This window comes from Castanea sativa, chromosome 7 (assembly GCF_040712315.1).
Source record: "Castanea sativa cultivar Marrone di Chiusa Pesio chromosome 7, ASM4071231v1".
NCBI classification, from domain to species: Eukaryota; Viridiplantae; Streptophyta; class Magnoliopsida; order Fagales; family Fagaceae; genus Castanea; species Castanea sativa.
The window spans coordinates 45,668,086-45,692,725 of NC_134019.1; the positions used below are offsets into that span (position 1 = coordinate 45,668,086).

The 24,640-nt window shown below is 32.5% G+C and overlaps 2 protein-coding genes across 3 annotated transcripts; one reads left to right on the plus strand and one right to left on the minus strand.

The window, feature by feature from the left end:
- Positions 1-1,770: 1,770 nt before the first annotated feature.
- On the minus strand, positions 1,771-6,549 carry LOC142642872 (ammonium transporter 3 member 1-like). 2 transcript variants are annotated; one of them, XM_075817309.1, is made up of 3 exons: positions 5,765-6,549; positions 3,745-4,030; positions 1,771-2,402 (listed from the first exon to the last, which is right to left on the minus strand). In XM_075817309.1, exons 1-3 carry the CDS (start codon positions 6,416-6,418, stop codon positions 1,882-1,884), a joined length of 1,461 nt encoding a protein of 486 aa, XP_075673424.1. In that variant the 5' UTR covers positions 6,419-6,549; the 3' UTR covers positions 1,771-1,881. The 2 variants fall into 2 exon arrangements, with proteins under 2 accessions (XP_075673424.1, XP_075673423.1); XM_075817308.1 differs by having other exon boundaries at positions 3,745-4,051.
- Positions 6,550-9,649: 3,100 nt separating this feature from the next.
- LOC142642405 (putative flavin-containing monooxygenase 1) lies at positions 9,650-14,133 on the plus strand. The gene is made up of 5 exons (XM_075816753.1): positions 9,650-10,202; positions 11,678-11,915; positions 12,110-12,285; positions 12,413-12,771; positions 13,535-14,133. The coding sequence occupies exons 1-5, from the start codon at positions 9,765-9,767 to the stop codon at positions 13,875-13,877; spliced, it is 1,554 nt and encodes a 517-aa protein (XP_075672868.1). The 5' UTR covers positions 9,650-9,764; the 3' UTR covers positions 13,878-14,133.
- The last annotated feature ends 10,507 nt before the right edge of the window (positions 14,134-24,640 follow it).

Below are 24,640 nucleotides of genomic sequence, written 5' to 3' on the forward strand. Positions count from 1 at the left end.
CTCCATACTAGTGTCAGTATCTACTAAACATTTGAATCTACCCATTTGGTTGAGGTAAAAGTGAAGATTTAGAAGGGAAAGGGGGTACAATTAATGGCCGAGGACTATAGCCGAGGAGAAAAAAGAATTTAGAAGTATGAAAACTTACGAGAGAAAGAGTAGACGATTCTTTAGGAACTTCTTGGGAGTAAAGAAGATGAGGAATTCTTTAGAGATGGTTGATTTCTGGAGTAAATGGAAAAATCGCAGTTTCCCAGGCGTTTTATATGAAAGGCGAAGCCAAATGGTAGTTATTCCGCTCAAAATTCGAAGGAAATATTCGGACCAATAGACGTTTATCTCACCGTTGGACGTGGGGGACAGAGCGTCGTTTGGGGAAATTAATAGGGGTGTTGTGGATTTCGAGGTGTTAGAAACAGTTTTAAAGGAAGGAAACGACGTTTTTGCGTGTGACAATTTTAGAAGCATGCGAAAGGTCAAAACCTCATTTCCTCCTCTGATGGAAGAGAAAAATAAAGTTTTAAGGGGGCTATTGTGAGGACAAAAGGTCTAGGGCATGTTTTTGGGCCTTAGGCCTAATCCAAGGATATTAACTTGTCCGAAGAGGGTTTAATGGCAGTAACGGTACCTAACTTAAAAACCCACAAGCAAACTGTTGTGAAAGAGGCTGATGGAAATAGTCCGAGGAGGGGCATATCCTCGACTAAATGAAGTGATGATCATATGAAACGCCATGAAGTTTAGAAGGAGGTTCTAGGAGGTTTGGTGGATGAAGATGTGTTTCACAAAGGCACAGAGAGGAAGAACGAATGAGAAATATCTTAGAAAAAGTTGATACCAACGCATTAAACACTCTGCACCTACCCCTCTGGCCGCATTAATGAGGAAATGACATCTAAACAGTAGTTATCAGCCTTACAGCTATTGTGGGAAGACTTCAAGAGGGCGGTAGATATGACAAGTATCTGGATCAGTGATCTAATCCATACGTGGAAGATGGAGGGAAAAAGGAAGACGGTATAAAAGAAAAAGAAAGGCATTCAAGATGGGGATCGGGGAAAAAGGAGAAAAACACTGTTGACACCACCCTCAATTGTAATCTATCTTTAGAACAAGGAAAGCCAATATAAACTGTCCTCGACATACGTCTGAGGAGAATTTCTGTTACATAAACAGTTTGCTGCATGTGAATTGGGAATTTAGCCCATCATTTTCATTATCCAACATTCATAGAACCTAGGTTTCAAGCTCACTCTCTACAAATTTCATTGTATTGGGCTTTTTGGACCTGTTCCCTTTAAATTGTTGGATTCGAGTACAAATTGTGACCTTACAAAACTCATATATTATCTATTTCTTTTTCTATGTGAGATTCAGGATTTATACCACTTTTAATAACATCTTCAAGTGAACATAGAAAATATCAATTTCTTATTCACTCCATGCTATTTTCCAACAGGTGTAGAGTCTCCAGACCTATACCAGTATTTTTCAGATCCTGATGCTTTTCAGATCCTATTTCGGTGTTTTTACTTGTGTCTAGACAGCCCTTACCAATAGCTTTGAAGACTTGTACCAGCGGATTTTAGGGCCTATACCGGCTCTTTTTATTATTATTAAAAAGCGCCGATATAAGTCTATCTATACCAGAAGTTTTAGATATAGTATATTAAAATTTTCAATTATATTCAAACACGTCTATATTGATCAATACACAGTATAGATCAATATAGACGTGTTTGAATATAGACACGTTTGAATACAGACATGTATTGATCAATATAGATGCGTTTGAATATAATTGAAAATCTTAATATAATAGAGTTAAATAACTGTACTAAGTTTTGCCCTTGGAAAAATAAATTTAAATCCCTCTAGAGTCTAGACCACCTGAGTAGCACCAGTTGATAGCCTGGGGTCCAATGTTTCATCTGAATAATTGCTATGCTTAGTAGCATCATACTTCTCTCCATCATCCCACAATGCATATGCTTCCTCACCATGAACAGCATCATCCCCTATAAGTAATAAATCGTCGGGCATACGCAAAGGGATCACCATTTTTATCGCAAGGCAGATGATAGTTGTGACAACAAGGTTCCATCCAATGATGAATAAGCCACCTACAATCTGTTTGCCGACTTGTATTCCTCCGTTTCCTCCATAGACTCCTCCCCTAGAGTTTGTAACAGGCAGAAAGAGGCTGCATAGTTCAGGCTCAGCAAAGACACCAGTAAGAATTCCACCAAGTAATCCAGCCACAGCATGGGTGTGGAACACACCTAGTGTGTCATCAACCTTTTGGAGTAGTTTTGACTTCTTGTGTACTATCATCATAGTGAACCATGGAACACTTCCTGACAAAATTCCCATCACTATAGCTGCCCATCCTTGAACAAGACCTAAGATTAATTGAAGATAATTCAATTAAGTATAATTGCATGATGTACCCCCTTATTGATAATTGAGTAATCACAAGTAAATTAATATGGTTAATTTGAACATCATGTATTTGAAGGACCTATATATTTGACATTTTATGCATAAGGTGTGATTAATTGCTTTTGCTAAAACTATGCAACGCATGTAAGATAATAATAAAAGCATCCTCATTTTTTGTTGACTTTCTCCCCTAATAATGTAGCATTACATAGATGAATTAAATGAAAATCATGTAATGTGGTGTTAGTTGATTCACTTGACTAATAAAGTTTATTGTTGTCAATTGAATATTTCTGATTGCATAGACTGAAGTGACGTTTAAACTTTAAAGTAAGGGAGAAACTATCTCCATAATAATAATAATAATAATTAGAGAGAACTTAATTAAGCCAACTGATATCATGCCAATATTCCATAAGTTGGCAAGAATTCTAGATTCCATTTCCCAAAATTATTTTAAACTTGTATTTTACTGAAAAGAATCATGAAATATAATAACATCAAGGCTTAATCCTATTTCATTTTGAATAGAAATAGTTTTTGAGTATAACCGTGTACGTAGAAGAGGATTATGTAATAGAAATAGTTTTTAAAGTCTACATGTACAAGAAGATTATGTAAGATACAAGCATGAATAGTTGTAATTTAGAAATACAAAAAACTAGGCAAAATAATATTTTATTAGTCCATGATTTGGCATGAAGTGGACTTTAGCCATGCTGGTTCTGAAAGGTAGTACTTTTCTTTAGGACTTTAATAGTTTTTCTGTTAAAAATTGATGGATAGGTTTTGCATTCGCAGTGAACATGTATACATATTAATTTTTGTTTTACATGATTTTTCTTGCATCAAGCAAAGATGTAATTAAAAATGAAAGAAAAGAAAGATAATTTACTCAAGGTAAGGCTCAAAATGAACTAACATGCAGCTTGCATGTGCTAAGAAGGTACACTAGCTGAAAGAAATCTATTTACAGAATCTTTTAAGTACATAATAAAATATCAATGTTCGATGCCCTAGAGTATAAGTGAAGATGTATTTTATTTTATATTATAGTATTTTTGTTGTTCTTAAAATATATATATAGACAGATAATAAAGAAAAAAATTGACTTCAAACCAGTATTGAGTTATCATCTTCTTATCAATTATGTGATAATTGAAGATATTATTTTCCAATGTTTTTAGTTACATAATTTTTTTAATGAAATATGCGATATATTTAAATAATACATATAAATAATCTTATAAATCATCGTCACATAAATAATTAGGAACTAATTAAGATAGTTGATAATATCACCTGCACCGGGTGTGATGCAAACAAGGCCAGTGATCATGCCCTGGACGGCTCCAATGACTGAGGGTTTATTGAAGAAAATGACGTCTAGCGATGTCCACATCAGGAGGCTAGTAGCAGCACAAATGTTGGTGTTTAGGACAGCCATGGAAGAATCTATATTGGCTGCATATGGATCTCCACCATTGAATCCTGCCCATCCCATCCACAGTAACCCTGCTCCTGCCAATGTCAACAATACATTGTTTGGAGGAAATCTCTCTCTGTCCCTTTTCAATCTTGGTCCCACCTGCATCATCATTGAAAAAATCTGTCTAAGGCAGTAAGGGTATAACTAATTAATTTCATACCAAAATTCACAACCGTTGAGAGTGGTCGTTGGTAATTGATCTATGATAAAAATAACGTATGTGATTCACGCACATGAAAGTAATACATTATAAATCACAATCGGGTACTTCAATAAATTGTGAGAAAAGTTGTGAAATTTTGTTGTGTGTATAACGTTGATGTCATTCAATTAAAAATTGTCACCCACTTACCATGCATCTTGATTCCTTCACGCCTTCAAATTCTTAATATTTATTTACGCGCATATATGTCTTATTATATATTACAAGTCAAACACATGACTATCATGGGGGATGGATATTCAAAACCAAATGGAATCTAAAAGAGCAACTTTCATCAATTAATATAATACAAGATTCATTGAACATAATTAATCATATACTTGTACTAAGTCAAGGGTGAACTAAAACATTTAATCGCAAAGCAACCGGAAAATTGTAATACTCCTGCAACACTTGCTTTTTCAACCAAGAAAATTGAAAACTCTCTCTCTCTCTCTCTCTCTCTCTCAGCTTATTGAAGTTTCTAAAAACTTGCAAAAAATCTACTCTTGTAAGAATTGAATTAGTCAAGCTCATACCGGAAAACAAGTCTAGCTTATGAAGTAGTAATTAATCTACCAAAAAAAGTATAGCACATCAATGTTCATAACAATTTTTTTATAATCATAAATTCATCTTTCTTGCTCTAAAAAAAAAAAAAAAAATCATCTTTCGAGTGATTTTTAAATTTAAGAAGTGGGTGGACAAGAAAACCTTACAAGACGACAAAGACGTAATAACTTATTCGTATACAAATAACATATTGGTATGCATTAATAATCTCTCAATTGAAGTTGCAAAACACTGACCTTCTTTTTTCTTCGCCTTAAGTGTATGAGAAATGAGTACAGAATAAGGCCTGTTTGGTAGCAATAATGACTAGTTTTGATTTTCAAAATAAGATAAAAACTGTGGTTGTTTTTTTTTTTTTTTTTTTTGTTAAGTTTTAAACTATGGCATCCACTCATGATAATAGCTTTTCTATTATCAAACCAAGATACCAGTCAGTTTTTGGTATAAGCGGAGATTAAATCTCAAATCTCTTATTCAACTATTAGAAATTTTACCAGTTGAATTAACAGGAACCCACTTTTAATATGTATTTTGTTTGAGTACTCATAATGCAAACAAATATGTTTGATTCTATGTTTTCAAAAAGAGTAAATACTGAAAGAATTAGAGACTCCAATTAACTCAATTAGTAAACTTCTTTATCTTTAAATAAGAATTTAAGTTTGAATTCAGTTTATTCCAAAAATTAATTAACATCAGAAACCTTACCAGTTAAGTTAACAGTAAAAAAAAATAAAATAAAATAAAATAAAAAAAAAAAAAAAACTGTAACCCACTTTTAATGTGTATTTTGTTTGAGTACTCATAATGTAAAAAAAATATGTTTGGTACTATGTTTTCAAAAAGAGTAAATAGTGAAAGAATTAGAGACTCCAAATAACTCAATTAGTAAACTTTTTTATCTTTAAATAAGAATTCAAGTTTGAATTCAATTTATACCAAAAATTAATTAATATCTTGATATAATAATAAGTAATAGTTATTAATTAATATCTTCATATATATATATATATATATATAGAGAGAGAGAGAGAGAGAGAGAGAGAGAGAGAGCTGACCCAGTATGCAGCTGTGAATCCACCTATCCCAGAAGAAAGATGAATGACATAACCACCAGAATAGTCCATGACACCCCAATGGAACAAGAACCCACCACCCCACAAACTGAATGCTCCAACAGTGTAAGAGAAAGTAAGCCAAAGTGGCACAAACATCATCCATGCCTTAATATTCATCCTCCCCAACAAAGATCCAGCTAAAAGTATCAAAGTGATTGCAGCAAACACACACTGAAACCACACCATCGTCGCCATGGGGTAGTATGGCTGAGCCATAGCCGTCTCTAACCCACCAGTACTATTATACTGCGTAGTTTCAGGTAGTGCAGCCCAATTCAAAAGGAACTTCTGGCCTAAGGCTGGTCCACCTTTGCCCCAGAAGGGAAGGAACTTATCACCAAAGGACATCTTGTATGCCCATGTAACCCAACAAATTACCACAGCTGCAAAAGCATATAAAGCCATGAAAGCTGAGTTTACAGCCCATTTTTTCTTGACAATACTACCATAGAGTATGACAAGCCCTGGCACACTTTGTAGACCAACCAATGTGGCTGATATCATTTGCCATGCGTTATCTCCTTTGTTCAACCAATGTGGCACTGCAGGAGATGTGCCAGATTGGTTAGCTATTGGTATTGGTGGAGTACCCATGTCTAGCTGTGGCTCTCTAGCTACAATTAAAGCAAGCAAAGCCAACCAAACTCTCTCTCTCTCTGTTTGAATGTTGTGTGTTAAGGAGTTGCAAAGAAAAACTGTAGAGAGAGAGAGAGAGAGAGAGGAGTTATAAAGAAAGAAGACTAGCTTGAGCTTTTAAAAGTCAAGGTTATGGTATAGAGTACTATAGACTTCAAATCTTGACATTTCAACAATGGACTTATAGCATCTCCAACCGTCTCTTTAAATTTTTGTACTGTTTGGAGAATGAACAGTATATTATATATTTTACCTACTTACTTTTTTAAATACATTTTTTAACACTCTTTATCATTTTTCTATTCCATTTAAATTTATTTCTTTACTCTTTCTTTAATATTTCTTTATTCTCCTTTCAATTTTCCTTCATTCATTTCTAAAAACTACATTCATAATATTTTTACAACACTTTTACAAAAAATCATTTGTGATAAGTTGATATTGATTTTAATTTGAACGTACTATTAAAATAATTTTTTTCTAAATTTTTTTTTCTCTTTCTAAAAAAATTATTTTTTTCTCACAAATATTAGCTAATCATAGCCTACCACTTAAGATTTATTGTAAAAGTATTGTGAAAATATTGTTGTAGCATTTCTCAATTTTAATTACTTATTCTTTATTTTATTTCCCTTATCTCCATCCTTTTTTTTTCATCCATTTCATTTCATTTCTTTTTCTTTCTTTTTTTCCTTTTTTTTCTCCCCCACACATGTATACTTCTTATCTCTATCTTCAATTTCATTTTTTGTTTCTACTTCCAGACATACGCCTAGCTCTCTTTCTCTCTTTCTTTCTGTCTCTCTCACTCACACACACACACGTGCACGCGCGCGCACGCACACACACACAGATCGCTGGCAAGAGAGAGTTAGCCTTAAATTGGCATTCACGCATGCCGCTTGTCCGCTCCACGACCGCTCTTCTGCCACACCACTGCGGCTCAAATGGGTTAGATTTTGTTTTTGTTATGATTTGATTAGTTTTAAGATTGTGATTTGAGTTTGTATTTTGATTGTGATTGAGTTTAGAGAGAGATGTTTGAGAGAGAAAATTCTGGAATGGTTGAGATGTTTGCAGTTAGCCGTGAACTTGAGTAAAATTAAATATTTTATTGGTGGTTTGAATTTTTTATTACAGTTAATTGTTTTGCTAATACAATAGGTCATCAGACCAACAGAGTGACTGTTCATAAGCAACCAATTTTTTGCTAATGAACAGTGAATTAGAGAGACTGCTGGAGCACCTTTTTGTGGGTTTGCTCTCCAAATTTTGGGTTTAGAGAGCTTTTTGGAGATGCTTTTAGCTCTGGTACTTTAGTGCACTGGACACTTTGATGGTGGCACGGTGCAATAGGCATGGATCAAACTTTTCCTTTGATTAATTCACTAATTATTCAAATAAATGTTAATAATAAGTTTAATAATAATATAATGTTTGTTTGCAATTCAATTTGTTAAGGACATATTTTATATAGTTGGCTAATTCTTTGACAAAACGCACTTTACTTGTATTTGGGTAGATCTAAAATGTGTTTAATACTTCAAAAAACATGTTGTTCAAGTCTAGTATTAAAACCATGAAGACTGGACCAAGAAACAAGTGAAGTTGTTCATTATAAATTAAAGTAACTACCCTTATATCTGGCTTCACAAATTCTATAATTTTTTTGATAAATTACATTTGAACCCACAGATCTTTAAGGTGTTTACATATTGAACCTCGCACTTTCAACCAGTGTTACTGATACCGTACCATACCGTACCGGCCGGTACATACCGTATCGGAAAAAATACCGGCCATATTGGCAAATTCCAGCCGTACCGGACCGAAACACAAAATGCCGTTTTTTTTTTTTTGTTGTAATTGTGGCAGTTTTTGTCTCTAAAATAATCAATAATGAAAGTATTTTGTAGATAATTTCATTATTTTACCTAACTTTTGATCTCTCCAATTCTTAATTCGAACACCAAATCTAATTTAAGTAAAAGAATTGGAGAGATCAAAAGTTAGGTGAAATAATGAAATTATCTACAAAATACTTTCATTATTGATTATTTTAGAGACAAAAGCTGTCACAATTACAAAAAAAAAAAAAAAGCATTTTGTGTTAGGTCTGGTACAGCCGGTACGCAACCAGTATGACCGGTATTTTTTCTGATACGAAATAAGAGTGTACCTGTACTGGTACTGTACGTTATCAGTAACACTGATATTATCTAAAGGATTGTCAATTTGTCACTTGACTAAACGATGAGTAGATTTTAAAACTCTACAGAACCCATCCTTTGAATTTAACAACTAAAGACAATGCCTTGTGCCCTTATTGAACCTAACGAATAGTGGCAAAGTCATTTTTTTATTTTTTCCAAGGGATACTATAACTAGCCAAGTTTATATAAGGATATAAAAAATGTTAAGAGTTAGTAACTTATCAGAATAATAAAGTATAATAATTTATTTTGACAATTCAAGCATATACATGGCATCTTATTTTATGCAATATATTCACAAATACCCAAAAAAGAGAATAGACACAAGAGAGTCTATATATATATATATATATATATATATAAATAATTGAGCTACATTCTACACCTACTGAAGGGCTCATACTCGGCAAGAGAAACAAGCGCTTCTTTATTTGTATCATGCAAGTCCAACAGATTATATAAGTAATTTTGAATAAATGTGGTTTTGTTCTCAATAAATTTACTCGACCATGTGTATTTTACTTGAAGTGTCTCTAGAGGACTCAAACTGTTAGGCAGAGATAGTTTCATCTTTGAGATGATTTCAATTCCAGTTCTTCTTACCTATTTTGTAACTTTCTATACATCAAATATTTTGTCTGGACTCTGGACTGATATTTTTGTTGATAAGGATAAATTTTTTTATTGGCCTATAATCATTATATATCTTCCTAGTTCAGGCGTCGGCTTTCCTTGCTTTATTGGTTACATTCTTTGATGTGAGGTGCATTTTCTTGATATCTTTTTGTCTTTTTGCTAAATACTTTGTTGAGGGTCCAAACAAAAATAATAAATAGACTTTGAGAGAAAGACGTTTAAAAAGAAAAAGCTTTTCTAATTACTGTTGCTCTTTATAAATTAAAGTAAGTACCCTTATATCTGGCTTCACAAATTCTATAATTTTTTTTGGTAAATTACATTTAAACCCCATATTTCCAAGAGACATTTGCATCTCTCTTTCTCTCTCTTTTATACTTCTAAACAAACAAAGGAACGCTTTGGCTCTTTCTCTCCCTTCACCCCCATCTCCTCTCTTCCCAAATTGATAAGCTATGGAAAGAAAGGTAGCCATTATCGGAGCCGGTATCAGTGGCCTCCTGGCTTGCAAGTACACACTGTCAAAGGGTTTCCATCCTATTGTTTTTGAAGCCAAAAGCAACATTGGAGGAGTATGGACCAAAACCATAGAGACCACTAGACTCCAAACTCCAAAAGTACTATATCAGTTCTCAGATTTTCCATGGCCTTCTTCAGTGACAGAAGATTTTCCTAAACAACATCAAGTTTTCGACTATATTCAATCATATGCTCATCATTTTGACTTGCTTAGGCATATCAAATTTAACACCAAAGTTGTCAGTATTGAGTATGAAGGCCTATCTGAGGAAGAGATGCAATCTTGGACTATGTGGAGTGGTACTGATGCGTTTCTCAGTTCCAAAGGGAAATGGAAGCTTATGGTAGAAGATACAAGTAGCCTTTCGACTGAGGTATGTACATACACATACGTACACTAAGAATTGTTGTCATTTATTTATTTTTTATTTTTTTTTCCTCCTGCTTGGAGATAAGGTAGAGCAAGATAAATGTGAAGGACATTTAATACACATACTGACGTACATCTACTCATTTTTGAGGCTCTCAACTTCTCATTAATAGTTCATTATTCATGATGACGGACAGGCCCTTGAAGTTTGTACAATAGATATGATTAGATGGATGGGGCCACGGCTCCATTTCAATATGATTTTCTTTCTTTCTTTTTTTGTGATACAATAGAGAGTAAGGGGGGTGAGATGTATTTTGAACCACAAAATGTGAAGCATCACAAAAAAAAATATCCATTATCACTAACTTATCACTTTGAATATAACCCAATTAAAATTAAATTATGTTAGAAAATAGGAAACTTAACCTAAATCTATGGCATGTAGATAAATAAAATAAAATAAAAAATTAGAAGAAAAAAAAAACCAATGAACACAAACGCTCGTATTTGTGATTCACTCAAAACTAAGCTACTCAAACATCAGAATTTTAGCCCCCAATAATTAATTGTACAAGACCATTGATCCCTATTAATCCCCGATGTAGCCAACATAGTTTAGTAGACTCCACATACATCCCATCAGATCACTCAAAAGTCAAAACTAAAGCCATGTTTATATTACAGGGTTGTCATAGCTTTATTACGACAGCTGTAACAAAAGTTATAAGGATCGTTAGCATAAATATAATCCATCCTATTACTTGTGCTACACACATAGAAAAGTACAAGTAAAGGGGATAAGGCATCTAAAGTAATGCCAAATACTGGAATTACACCTCTTTACCACCAAAAAAAAAAAAATACTGGAATTACCCCCAATAATTGTATGGGATTTGCTGGCCCTAAACCTTGACAGAGACAACATAGTTGATTAGGCTCCGCATACATCCCATCAGAATACTTTATTGAACATATAAAACCAATTTTCGGGGGATTATTGAAATAAAATGTTCATACTGTAGAATAACAATAGTAATAATAATAATGTTTTTCGAAATAAATCTACAAATCATTTGTTTTGAAACTGTCACGTATTTCTATTTTTATTTTCACTAGTTCTCATTTTATGCAACCCATGCGTACCTGATAATCTACTCTTTCAAGCCAATCAAAATTGTGACAAAGATATTTAGGTTATGTTCAGTATTGACTTAAAAAGTAAATTTTTTTCACTATTTAGTTTATTTTTACTACTATTCAGTTTATTTTTGGTATTATTCATAGATCTCATAGTACTTTTTAGTATTATTCATAAGTTTCACTGTACTAGTTCAATTACCTTTTAACTTTATCTACAGTATTTTCAGCAAAAAAGTTTTCAGTTTCAGTTAAATAAGCTATTTCCAAATGAACTTTTAGTCAAAGTAGATTGGACTTATGTGTCTTAAACTCCTACTAAACTAAATGGAAATGCAGGAGTACCTAGTGGACTTTGTGATCCTCTGCATTGGGCGATTCAGTGACATTCCAAACATTCCAGGATTCCCTCCAAACCAAGGCCCAGAAGTTTTTCATGGCAAGGTGATACACTCCATGGAATATGCAGCCATGGATTATGAAAGTGCAGCTAAGCTTATCAAAGGGAAGCAAGTCACTGTTGTGGGATTCCAAAAATCTGCTTTGGACATTGCTATGGAATGCTCAATGGCAAATGGTATCAAACATAAATTTCACTTATATTACAATGTAGAACTTGTAGGCTTTTATAAAAGACAAAACAACTTTAGTAAGGTCATTTTCTAGGGAGAATTTACTAAATTGGCTTATGCATGAAAAGTAATTTTAATTATCTGCTCCATTACTCAGATTTGTACATATTGTTTTCATTGATTTGCACTTAATTTGCAGGCATTGAGCATCCATGTACTGTATTATACAAGACTGAACATTGGATTGTTCCTGATTTCTTTCCTTGGGGTGTGCCTTTACCATTGTTATACCTTAATCGCTTCGCGGAGCTATTGATTCATAAGCCTGGTGAAGGTTTTCTTCTAAGTCTCCTGGCAAAAATTCTTTCACCAGTGGTAAATTTTCTTTGCCTTTTTTTTTTTTGTAATATTTTTATATAGCCTTAATATAATTTTTTTTCTTTATACCTTGAAGAAGGCTCTCCTAAGAGTAGAAGCTTAAAACCTTTTATCATATAAACAGAGATGGGCATTCTCCAAATTTGTTGAAAGCTATATAAAAAAGAAGCTTCGGTTGGCAAAGTTAGGAATGGTTCCAAAGCATAGTTTCCTTCAACAACTCAGTTCCTGTTTAATCTGCATAATGCCAGAAAAATTCTATGACAAAGTTGAAGAGGGGAGCATCATTTTGAAGAAAGGTACAAACTTCAGCTTCTGCAAAGGAGGTGTTATGGTTAATGGCGAGGAGCAACTTCTGAAGACTGATTTGGTTATATTGGCTACTGGGTTCAGGGGTGATAAAAAGCTCAAAGACATTTTTGTCTCCCCCACATTTAATGACTATATGGCTGGGTCCCCTAATACTACAGTTCCCCTCTACAGGTTAGTTAATTTCTTTAAGTTTTAAGGGGTGGGGGTCATAACATTAGAATTCAATACCAAGGAAAACATGAAAAGAACTTTAAAAAAAAAACAAAAAAACAAAATAAGCTATGTTACAGAAAATTATAAATGTTGGAAATTTTATGTATTATTTAATCAAGGTTAACTTAGGGATGTGAGCAATTTAGTACAATTTGGTTTCTTGGACAATCTAGATTTTCCTTTGGGGGGCCATATATAACATGTGTCAAACTGTGAGTTGTGCCACTTCGCCTTAAAACCAATGGTGATAAGAGAAATATACTCAAGTCTTTTATAGCATTTGACATTGCCCCATTAAGCCTTTTTTAAGAGCAATAACAGAGAGCCAAATAACAACTATATATATATATATATATATATATATATAGACACACACACACGTGTAAATAGATGCATTTGTATTAATAACATACTACCTGATAGCAGTAAATTAACATCATATGAAGATTCTTGATTCAATTTCTTTTGAACATTGTAACTTCTTAACATTGAAAATTTTAAAGTCTTAATATTTATACTAAATTGATGAATGAAAATTAGACATTTGTATTTTCTCTATAATATAATATGATACACTTAGTTTCAACACTATCCATAATCAATTCCAAAATTTTGGGACTAAGTCTTAATTGCTGTTGTTTGATTCCTTGGACAATTTAAAACCTTCATGCACTTTGAAAGTAGTAATTAAAATGAGGAAATGACATTTCCAATTTATCAGGGAATGCATTCATCCACGAATTCCACAATTAGCGGTAATTGGTTTCTCAGAGAGTGTTTCAAACTTGTATACCTCCGAGATAAGATGCCGATGGCTGGCAGAGCTTCTTGACGGCACGTTCAAATTGCCCAGCATCAAAGACATGGAAAAAAATGTGGAAATATGGGATGAATACATGAAGACATACTCTGGCCAATACTACAGGAGATCCTGCATTGGTGCTATTCAAATATGGTACAATGATCAACTGTGCAAAGACATGAGATGGAACCCCAAAAGAAAGAAGGGATTCATTGCTGAATTGCTTGAGCCTTATGGCCCATTAGATTATGTTTCCTCATAAAGTGATCACATTACACCTTCTAGTTCTGATTCATGGTCATGTGGGTGCATCAACTACACTTTGTATAGCTCCCATTTCACACTATCATGTCCAAACTTTCCAACGAACGTCCACAATTTGTGTGCAGTGTGTACAACTGGTGTAAAATGAGGAATGTGAGACAATAATTTTCCTTGTTTTTATGTGCTATGAATCCTTTTGTAAAAATAATGAATCCACTGAAGGATAGGAGAGGAAAGTGGCATATGAAGTACTATACTCGTGCGTAGCATCATGTCATCAACTAACATCTAGCAACACTATATTTAAGACAAGTAATGATGGTTTAGCTAGGATTTTATTGATGCCAACGGACAAGTGACCCGAAAAAACTGATAGCCATATCTAAAAGTTGCTACCTTAATTTGGACCAATATGGGCCAGTGGTGCATAATGGTCCTGGATTCTCTAGACTTGGACCACCCTCTAGGTACCCCTAGTTCTCTTCAAAGGAAAGAAAAAGATAAGTATTGAAAAGATGCTTTCGACCCCTTGGGATAATTTTATTTAGAATAAATCAACTTTGCAAATTAACCAATTAAAAATTTTAATTGATTTTCACTTAATTTACCACAAAATACAAGTCAACAGTTACAAACAAAGTGTAGTAAAATAAATAACTCAGTCAATTGGTGATGAAGTGAAAAACCTATGAACGCATCCATAGAAAAAACCGCTACAAGGGTTAATCCTAACCCACAAGAGGAATTTCACCGTTTAGAATTAAAATTTACAACTAATATATACTTATATCCCTAGTCTCTACACGATCTAGTCATAATTAAGGAGAGGGTTAGTGAAAGAGATTCATGAATGAAAAATTCAAAAGTTTTCGAACTAGTATAAGATGTCATTAGTAATTTAAACTACTTAGTAGTGTTAACGGTCAAGCTTTTGAATTAGATTACAAAACTTATTTTCTTAGTGAATTGCATTACTTAGGGTAGAGGTACCCCATTAACGGTTTTTCTTTAGAGTGTTCCCCATCAATTTCTAGTTCACCACCAAAATTGCATGTTTTTTGTGTTTTTTATAATAATAATATTAATAATAATATTAATAATAATAATATCAAACCAAATATAACATAAAGAAACTAATAGTTATGGATATACTAACTTAAGGGTAGCAAAATTACATGAAAAGAAAAGGGTACAATGCATATTTAATGCAATAAAATCATCATCAAATTTGGGAAAACAATAGGTTGCCTATGTAGAGAGAGAGGGAGAGGGAGAGAGAGAGAGAGAGAGAGAGAGAGAGAGAGAGATGGTAAAGAAAAAAACAATACAAAGTATAAAGAGTAGATGAAGAAAAAAAAATCAAATGTCAATTAGTAACTGTTGATTGAAAAATAAAATGGCTGTAAGGAGAAGTAAAAAAAATAAAATAGATATCATATGACCATGGAAAATTCTTAGGTAGTTCCGGAGTATAGTGAAATGGTGCTCCCTCTTCTCACATTCATGATAAGTCCCACCATAAATTTAATGAGCAGACCCCACCATGAATATGAGAAGAGGGAGTACCATTCTCCGTGCTCCGGGAGTACCTAAGTATTACTCTATGACCATATGGAGAACATTAAAAACTTTACAGTGCAATAAAATCAACCGTTACATTCACTTAAAAAATTAAATCCATAATCAACAATTAAACATAATCATAGTAATACATTTAAAATTAAAACTAATTAAACTCTAATCACGGAAATATATTTCCATTAATAACTAAAAGGAGATCTTCTCTTGTAATAATAGAAATTACATAAGAAATAAAGTTAGAAAATTTTAAAATCCTTTTTTTGACATTTGATATAACCTACTTTTATATATATATATATATATATATATATATATATATATATATATATATATATATATATATATATATATAATTTGCATACATCGTTACTTTTAAAAATCTAATGAACGATGCTACATCTCATTTAACACATTTGTTAAGCAAATCATTAACCAATAAATATATAATAATAGTAAGAAACGTTACAAATGAGGTTATTAAAAAAAATGATAAACTAATTAGCTATTATCATTATGAAGTAGTAGTCTACGATTTTACACATCTAAAAAAAAATGGAATATATAGAGTTTACTTAAGGTCTATGTAAAATTTCACATTAAAAAAAAAAAAGTGTATGTATAAAAAAAACTGAGTTCAAGTTACACCTGGTGTAGCTCTACAAAAGTTACACATTTTTTAAACCGTAGATTTATAAGAAATCTAATAGTTAGAAAATCACTATAGTCAATATCATCTTTAAAATTAATTGCTTTTCATATTAGCTAACCTAATTAATTTGAGAGAATATTATTTTATTTTATTTTCTTTTTAACTTTCTTTCTCTCTCCTAATCAATTCATCCCTAACATTGCACAAGAGCATATTCTCAAATGTTCTTGGGCATGGAGGCAGTTGTGTTGGACTTTCAATTGTTAAAAAAACAGGTGTCAACTTTTATAATGACTTTAATTCATTGGTTTGACTAAAACTCTTGAAAGTAACCATGTAAAGTAGTAGTTAAAATTTTGAACTGTGATGAACTGCTTTGTCACAACATGCTCTCTGAGCTTGTAACAGAAACCAAGCCATTGCTACCAAAATTTAAAGAGATGGATAGTTGAAACCACACCATTGCCAGAAACCAAGCCATTGCTACCAAAATTAATCTTGCTTGTAACATTTGAATTTTCTGTGGGAACTAAATAATAAGAAAATTTTCCACCCATAGACCTGTTTAGTTGAGAGACTAGAGAAAGATGGCCACCTCTTAGGCCAATTATGCCTGATCCTGCCTCACCAAATGTACCATCATTATTGTGCCCACACCCAAATAAAATCTTTGGTATTGTGGATTGATGGCTAGTAGTTGAGCCAATGGTTAAGGTTTCAACACCAAGATCACCATTAGTGAATGATTGGTCTCCATATAAATAACCATATTGGTAGGTGTTTTTATCAGTGCCACAAGAGGCAGTGTCTAATGCCTTGCAAGAGGATCAAAGAGTGGAAGGTTTTGCTTGTAACATTTTTCACATGGCTCATATTGTGTCCCTGTTAGATCTCTGCCTGTATCTGCATTGAAAATTGCTTCTGTCAATGAAAGTAAAAGTACTTTGAGTCTTTCAATACCTACGACAAAGTCTAGAAACGTGGAGATAGAGAACGACTAAAAGTAATAGTTGTGTCATTCAACAAAGTCTGGCCGCTGTGGCTTTTCATTTTTGGTTGCTGCAGACAATTGGGCCATGGAGGTGGAAGGGTCGTGGAGGAGATAGAGAGAGAAACGTGCAAAGAGAAAGAGAGAGAAAAAAAGTTAGGAGAATAGATTTTTTTTGGGTTTAGAAATAAGTATGAAATGTATTAAATAATGGATAAGAAATGATATCAATTAGAATATTAGCATTAATGAGAGTCTTTTTTTTACCGTCGGATCTACTTAAATCCAATGATTTAAAAAATGTGTCACTCTTTAGAGTTACACTAGGTGTAGCTTAAACCCATCTGTGTATGTGTGTGTGTGTGTGTGTGTGAACAAAACATAGTTTCTCACGATTTTGAGTCACTAAAGGAAAAACTCTTGAATTAGGTGGGAAACCCTGCTCTATCCAAAGTTAAGTGTTATTTCAGTCACCACTACACACCCTTGGTATGATGGTCACTCCACAAGTATAAGTGCTTGTGGGGTGTGGGGGGCAAGAGTCGAGGTTCAAGTCTTAGAAGGGAGCTTCACACACAAAAATACTTAGATTAAGTTAGAGTAGAAATTTTATCTTGTATAAAAAAAAAATATTAAAAAAAAGTGTTATTTCAGTCAAGGAAGTGAAGTATTAGCATTTACTTACTTACCATGTTTAGTATATATTACTATAATATATATATCATAATAGATGAAGCTGAGAGAGACTCAAATTAGAATTCCAAATTAGAATTTCAATTTTGCGTCATGTGTCCTAAATTATTTATTCTTAAAGAGTTTAGGTTGGGTTCAAGTTACACCTAGTATAACTCTAAGCAATGTTACACCACTCAATATTTCTTAATTGAATGTGAATTTTGACAAATCCACCGTTAGATTACATTATTTTCATATATTCTCCATGCTTACAAAATTTCAAGGTGATCAAAGATTAATAGCCATGTCATCGATCAATTGTTTAAATTCAAGTTTTTATAGTTTAAAATAACGCATAAAAGATGAGTTTATGGATCGAATGACAAATTACATTTGATTGATATGAAATTTGGCATGCCTTTTAAGAACATATGGAACATGTAATTCAACGGTTGAATTTTCAAAATATGAATTCAATAATAAGTTATTGGATGGTGTAACGTTTTTTTAAGTTAGGTGTAACTTGAACCCAACTCAAAGAGTTTTATTTCTTAATTTTAGAATAAAATGTGAGACCACATAATAAATATTTATCCAATTGAGTTATTAAGTACAAAACCTAAAGAGTTTAGAATAAATGAATTGAAGGAAAAAAAAAATTGCTTCACAATAATTTTTTTTTTTTTAAATTGACAATTTACATTTTATACCTAATAATATCCTTACAAAACTTTTTAAAGGGTTAACAAAATATAAAATTGACTATCAATAATATTTAAATTATATATATATATATATATAGGAATTATATTATGCATCTTATTGTATATCTTTAAGTGTATCCATATATATGCATGGAGTTACAAGCTAGTTTATATAAAATCAAAGGCATCTAACTTTTGGTTGATCTTATGATATATTGTCAGGTTAGATTTTGAGGTCCCGAAAATTTACACGTTAATATTTTAAGATATTTTTATTTAAATTCTATTACATATATAAACTTCCAATTAGAATCTTGACTCAATGTATTTTCTTTAAATAATACTCCATTCATCCCAAATTTTTAGACCTACCTCTATCCATTTTAACTTTTAAGATGTACCAAAATGAAGTCATTTTTGAAAAGTCAATAAATAAAATTTCTTAACACACTCTTTAGTCTTCACTTTATTTAAAAAGTCAATATTCTTTTTCACTAAAATTTAAATAAAAAAGTTAATCGATGCCCTAAGGGCATTGATTTAGAAAATATTTTTAAACACTTTTTGTGGGAAAAAAAAGTAATTAACTTTTTTTACAACCTTATATTTTTACTACTATATATAAAAGTGATATAAAAACTTTTTAAAATAGTCAATTAACAAATGTCTTGAGAGTATCCATTAACCGAACTCAAGTTTAAATTAAGGAGAGTAGTTTTGAAAATGTGTACCTTTTTAAGTAAGGGAAATGCTAATGGATGCCCTTAGGAAAATAGTTAACAATCCATTTAAAAAAAGTTTTTATAGGAAAAAAAATTTTAATATTTTGATAGTTTTTTTTTTATTTCCCATAAAAATTGTATCAAAACTTTTCTAAAATGAATTATTAACCATTGCTCTAAGGGCACTCGTTAGTATGACAATTTAAGCAAAAGACAATACATTAAATGATATATCTTAATACAACCATAATTAATACCTATTAATGATTACTATAATTATATATTTAATAGTTCAATATAAAACTGCAACATAATAAATACTTATTAATGATTACAATAATTATATATTTAAGATTTCAATATAAAAATAAAATCATAATTAATACTTATTAATGACTATTATTAATTATCATATTTCATATTTCATTTACAAACAAAATCATAGTAAAAGAGAATCTGTTATGCGTTGTTTGTTTTGATTGAAAACCTTGTATAAAAATAGTTTTTTTTTTTGTGTTTTTCAGTATTTCACTACAACAAAAGTGGGCTATTGTGACGAAATCTAGTGAGGATAAACAATTTCATCACTGACTGTTAGCATTCAATGAGGAAAAGAAGATTTCGTCACCAAAAATTTAAAATGGGTGACGATAGGGGTGTGCATGGGTCGGGTTGGGTCGGGTTGAGAGGATTTTTTGACCCAACCCACCATGGTGAGTCAAAAAAAAAATTCAACCCAACTCAACCCATCACATAAGTCCAACCCAACCCAACCCACATGGGTCGAGTTGAACCCATGGATTGGACAAATTTTTATTATTATTATTATTAAATTGAGTAGAAAAAAATATAAATATAAATATATTTAAAAAACTCAAAAATTAGTATCAATGTAACTTCTTAAAGGCAAACAACACTAATGACTAAACAACAGTAGTAATTCACTAGGGTTTGTGTGAAATAATTAGCTTTTATATATAATAAGAAGAGCTGGTTATTTTAAAAAATTTATTAATTATATAATATATTTTAAATATATATTAAATATATGGGTGGGTCGGGTTGGGTTTGGCGGGTTTGAAATTTTATGACCCAAACCCAACCCAACCCACTATCAAAAAAAATTTTGTAACCCAACTCAACCCACCAAGGCCTAAAAACCGACCCAACCCGATGGGTTGGGTTGGTTTTGGCAGGTCGGCGGGTTGGCTGCACACCCCTAGGTGACGAAATCAATATTTCGTCACTAAAGATGTTCAAATTGGTGACAAAATATTTATTTCGTCACTATAGGTCATAAAAAAAACACACACACAAATGTAAGGAGACAAATATTTGCGTCACCAAAGGCCTATCTTGGGTGACGAAATTCTATATTCGTCACCCAATATTAAGATTTAGGTGTTTTTGGTGACGAAATAATTTTTCGTCACCTATTACTACAAATAATTAGGTTTCTTTTTATTTTAAAAAGAGTTAAGCATGACAAGGGGGATCGAACCCATGAGCAAGGGTTATTCCACCTAAGGGTCCATTTGGTTAGAGGAGTGGAAAAGTGGGAGGATAGAAAAGATTATAATTTTCTTCCTTTTTGTTTGGTTGGGAGTGGAAAATGAAGGGATTAAAAAAGTGAGTTTATATAAATTTAGGCATATACCCTTATTAAAAAAATGATGCCTAATTAAAACCCAAAAAGTGATAAACAACCAAAAAAAAAACAATCACCTAAATTTATTAAAAAATAAAAATCATGTCCATAAAAAAAATTACATCTAAAAAAAAAACACAAAAGAAAGCAAAAAAAGAAAAGAAAAAAAAAAAAAAGAATACTAGCCTAGTAAATCAAAAGAAAAGGAAAAAAAGAAGAAGAGGGAGGCAGGCAACACCTGCCTAGTAAATCAAGAGTAGAAAGGAAAAAAAAAATGGAGGTAGGCAATGCCTGCCCAATTAAAAAAAAAAAAAAAAATGCAGGCAATATAAGGAAAAAGAAAAAGAAAAAGAAAAAAGTGTGAAGAAAAGCTAAGTGGGTGAAGGTGCAATTGTACATGGGCATTTTTGTCCAAATGTGATGCCCAATTTCTCCCTTCCATTTTCTCTCCATTTTGGAGAGAGAACTTTTTGGTGGGCCAAGGGAGAAAACACCTAGGCTCCACCATTTATTTTCCTTCCTCCCCACCCAACCAAACACATTCCAAAAAAAATTTCCTTCCCATTTTCTCTCCAAAGTTTTCCATCCACCCTATTTCACCTCCAAACAAACACACTCTACGACCCAACCAGCAAATTGTTGCACAGTGTGCTCTATTTATATTAATATAAAATTATTTATTCTAAAACTAGTAGACATTTCAAGTGTAAAAAAAAAGAGACCAAATTCCTCCAAAACCTAAAAAATGACCAAAATATCCCTGAAACCTAAAAATCGATCAAAATTAGGGGTGTCAAATGGGTGGATTTGGGGTGGGCATAATTGGGTTGGGTATATAAAACCTATTTACCCATTAAAACCCATTTAACTAATTGCTTCTAACCCAAACCCAAACCCAACCCAATCAAATTATTATGGGTAAACTTCAACCCACCCAATTACCCAATTATCAAAATTACCAAAATGCCCCTAAAGTGAAAATGACCAAAGTACTCTAAAATCTTCAAAAATGACCAAAATACCCCAAAAACTTAAAAATTACCAAAATAACCCCAAAACCTATGAAATGATAAAAATACTCTAGAAACCCAAAAAATGACCAAAATACCCCCAAAACCTAAAAATGACCAAAATACTCTTGAAACCTAAAAAATGGCCAAAATAACCCCGAAGCCTAAAAATTGACCACAATTACCTAAAAACCTAAAAATGACCAAAATATCCCCTAAACCTAAAAATTAACCAAAATACCCTCTAAACCTAAAAAATCATCAAAATACCCTTGAAACTTAAAAATTAACCGAAATACCCCCAAAGTCTAAAAATTGAGCAAATAACCCCGAAACCTAAAAATTTACCAAATTACCTCCAAAACCTAAAAAATGGCCAAAATAACCTCTAAGCCTAAAAATGACCAAAATAACCTAGAAACCCAAAGATGACCAAATCACCCCCTAAACCTAAAAATGACCAAATTACCCCCCTAAACCTAAAAATTGACCAAAATACCCCCTAAACTTAAAAAATTATCGAAATACCCCAAAATACCTTTAAAATTGATTATATTGGTCGTTTTATAAGTTTAGAGCTATTTTGGTCGTTTAAGAGGTTTCAGGGTATTTTTAGTAATTTTAAAGGTTTTGGGTTTATTTGGGTCATTTTAAAAGTTTAGGGGTATTTTCGTCACTTTATAGGTTTGAGGGTATTCTGGTCATTTTCTAGGTTTAGGGGGTATTTTGGTCATTTTTTGGGTTTTGGGGTATTTTGGTCATTTTTAGGTTTCAGGGTTATTTTTGTCAATTTTTAATCTTCGAGGTTATTTTGGTCATTTTTTAGGTTCTGGGGATATTTTGGTCATTTTTAGGTTTCTAGGTTATTTTGTTCAATTTTAGGCTTCGGCATTATTTTGGCCATTTTTTATGTTTTAGGGGTACTTTGGTCATTTTTTGGTTTTAGGTGGGTATTTTGGTCATTTTTAGGTTTTGGGTGGGTATTTTGGTCATTTTTAGGTTTCGGGACTATTTTGATAATTTCTTGGGTTTTGGGAGTATTTTAGTAATTTTAAAGTTTTGGGAGTATTTTGGTCATGCTTTGGGTTTCAGTGGTATTTTGGTAATTTTTAGGATTTCAAAGGTATTTTGGTAATTTTTGGGGTTTTGGGGGTATTTTGGTCATTTTTTAGGTTGCAGGGGTACTTTGGTCATTAGCAAATGGTCCTAAGTTGCTAATGAAAGAATACTCGGTCTGCATGGTCAATGGTGTAAGGTTCCACACAAAAGACTTAGACAATCGTTGTGTAACCCAGAATAGCGATGTACCTACAGAAGGGGAACGTGATGGACAAATACACAACTTCTATGGTCATGTGTGCAAATTTGGGAATTGGAGTATATGTATCAATATAAAGTTGTTTTGTTTTAGTGTGAATGGTACAATACTAGTAAAAAGACCAGTCGAAGGAGAATGATACGAACTGACCCTTTCATATTACTTAGTCAGTTGAAACAAGTTTTCTACCTTCGTGATACCAAATGGGGTGAACCTTGGCATGTTGTGGAATGCGTACAATATAGGGGAGTGTTTGATGTGCTAGAGGTGGGTGATGGAGAATCCAATAATCAAACAGAAGCTAATGAAGCATTCCAACAAGAAGCCATTAGCGATGTCGTTCCTATTGATGTTGAAGATAATGTTCAATATTGTAAGGGTGGTATTGAAGTTGAGAATATTCCAGAAGGTTTGGGAGAGCAAGGTGATAACAATGAAGATGAAGTGCATAACATACATGATTCTAATATGGATCCTGATATGGATTATGATATGTAGATTTCAATTTTTTTCTTCCTTTGTATAGGAAATGTGTGGTTTAATTTTTTATTCTCTATTATTTGTTCATGTATATTTCTATTTGATGTTCCAATTTATGTTTCGTACTTGGGAAGAATTTGTAATGAATAGACATTATATTTTATTTTCTATGTAAATCTATAGTTGCAGAAAAGGTCAAAAAGGGCAAAGGCACTCATAATAAAATAACAGAATATGAGATGGAAAGAGCACAAAGAATCAAGCAAAACCAAGAAAGACTAAATGCTTTGGGACTGAAGCATCTATCAACTTTTCTGCCTAAATGTGCAAATGTGGGAAGAAAGAGAGTAAGTGTTCAAGTAGATGATGACGACTATGTACCAGCTATTGGTGATGATGAGTTATCTAGGTCTTTAAATAATGAGGTACTATATATATGATTTGGTGCATGCAATACTTCGTACTTTGTAATATTGCAATGAAATAACTTGTTTTTTTAATGAATTTAAAAATTTATTCATATTTCGGTATGATACATATGGCACCAGGACATAGCACTCATTCACGCCATGAGGAATTTACCCCAACAGTCCAGCATAAGGGCCCATTATTGAGCCTACTTCCCAGTGGAGATTCTGAGGTACTATATACATGATCTGGTGCCTGAGATGCTTTGTAATATTGTGCCTAGAATGATCAATGAAAATCATCGATTGAAGATATTTTAAATGATGAAATAACTTGTTTATATCTTAACTTGTAATGAATTTAAATATCTTTATATACTTTTTTCATGATACAGATGACTCGTTATAGGCATAAGGAATCTACCCCAGCAGTCCAGCATACTGGCCCATCATCTAGCATGCATCTTGGTGGAGATTCTCTTGCCCAAATTTCTACTAATGTAGAGGCACAACTTATGGGCACACCGTCTACCACGGATGGTGAGATATTTAAGTTCCATTACTTGATTTCGTAATTGC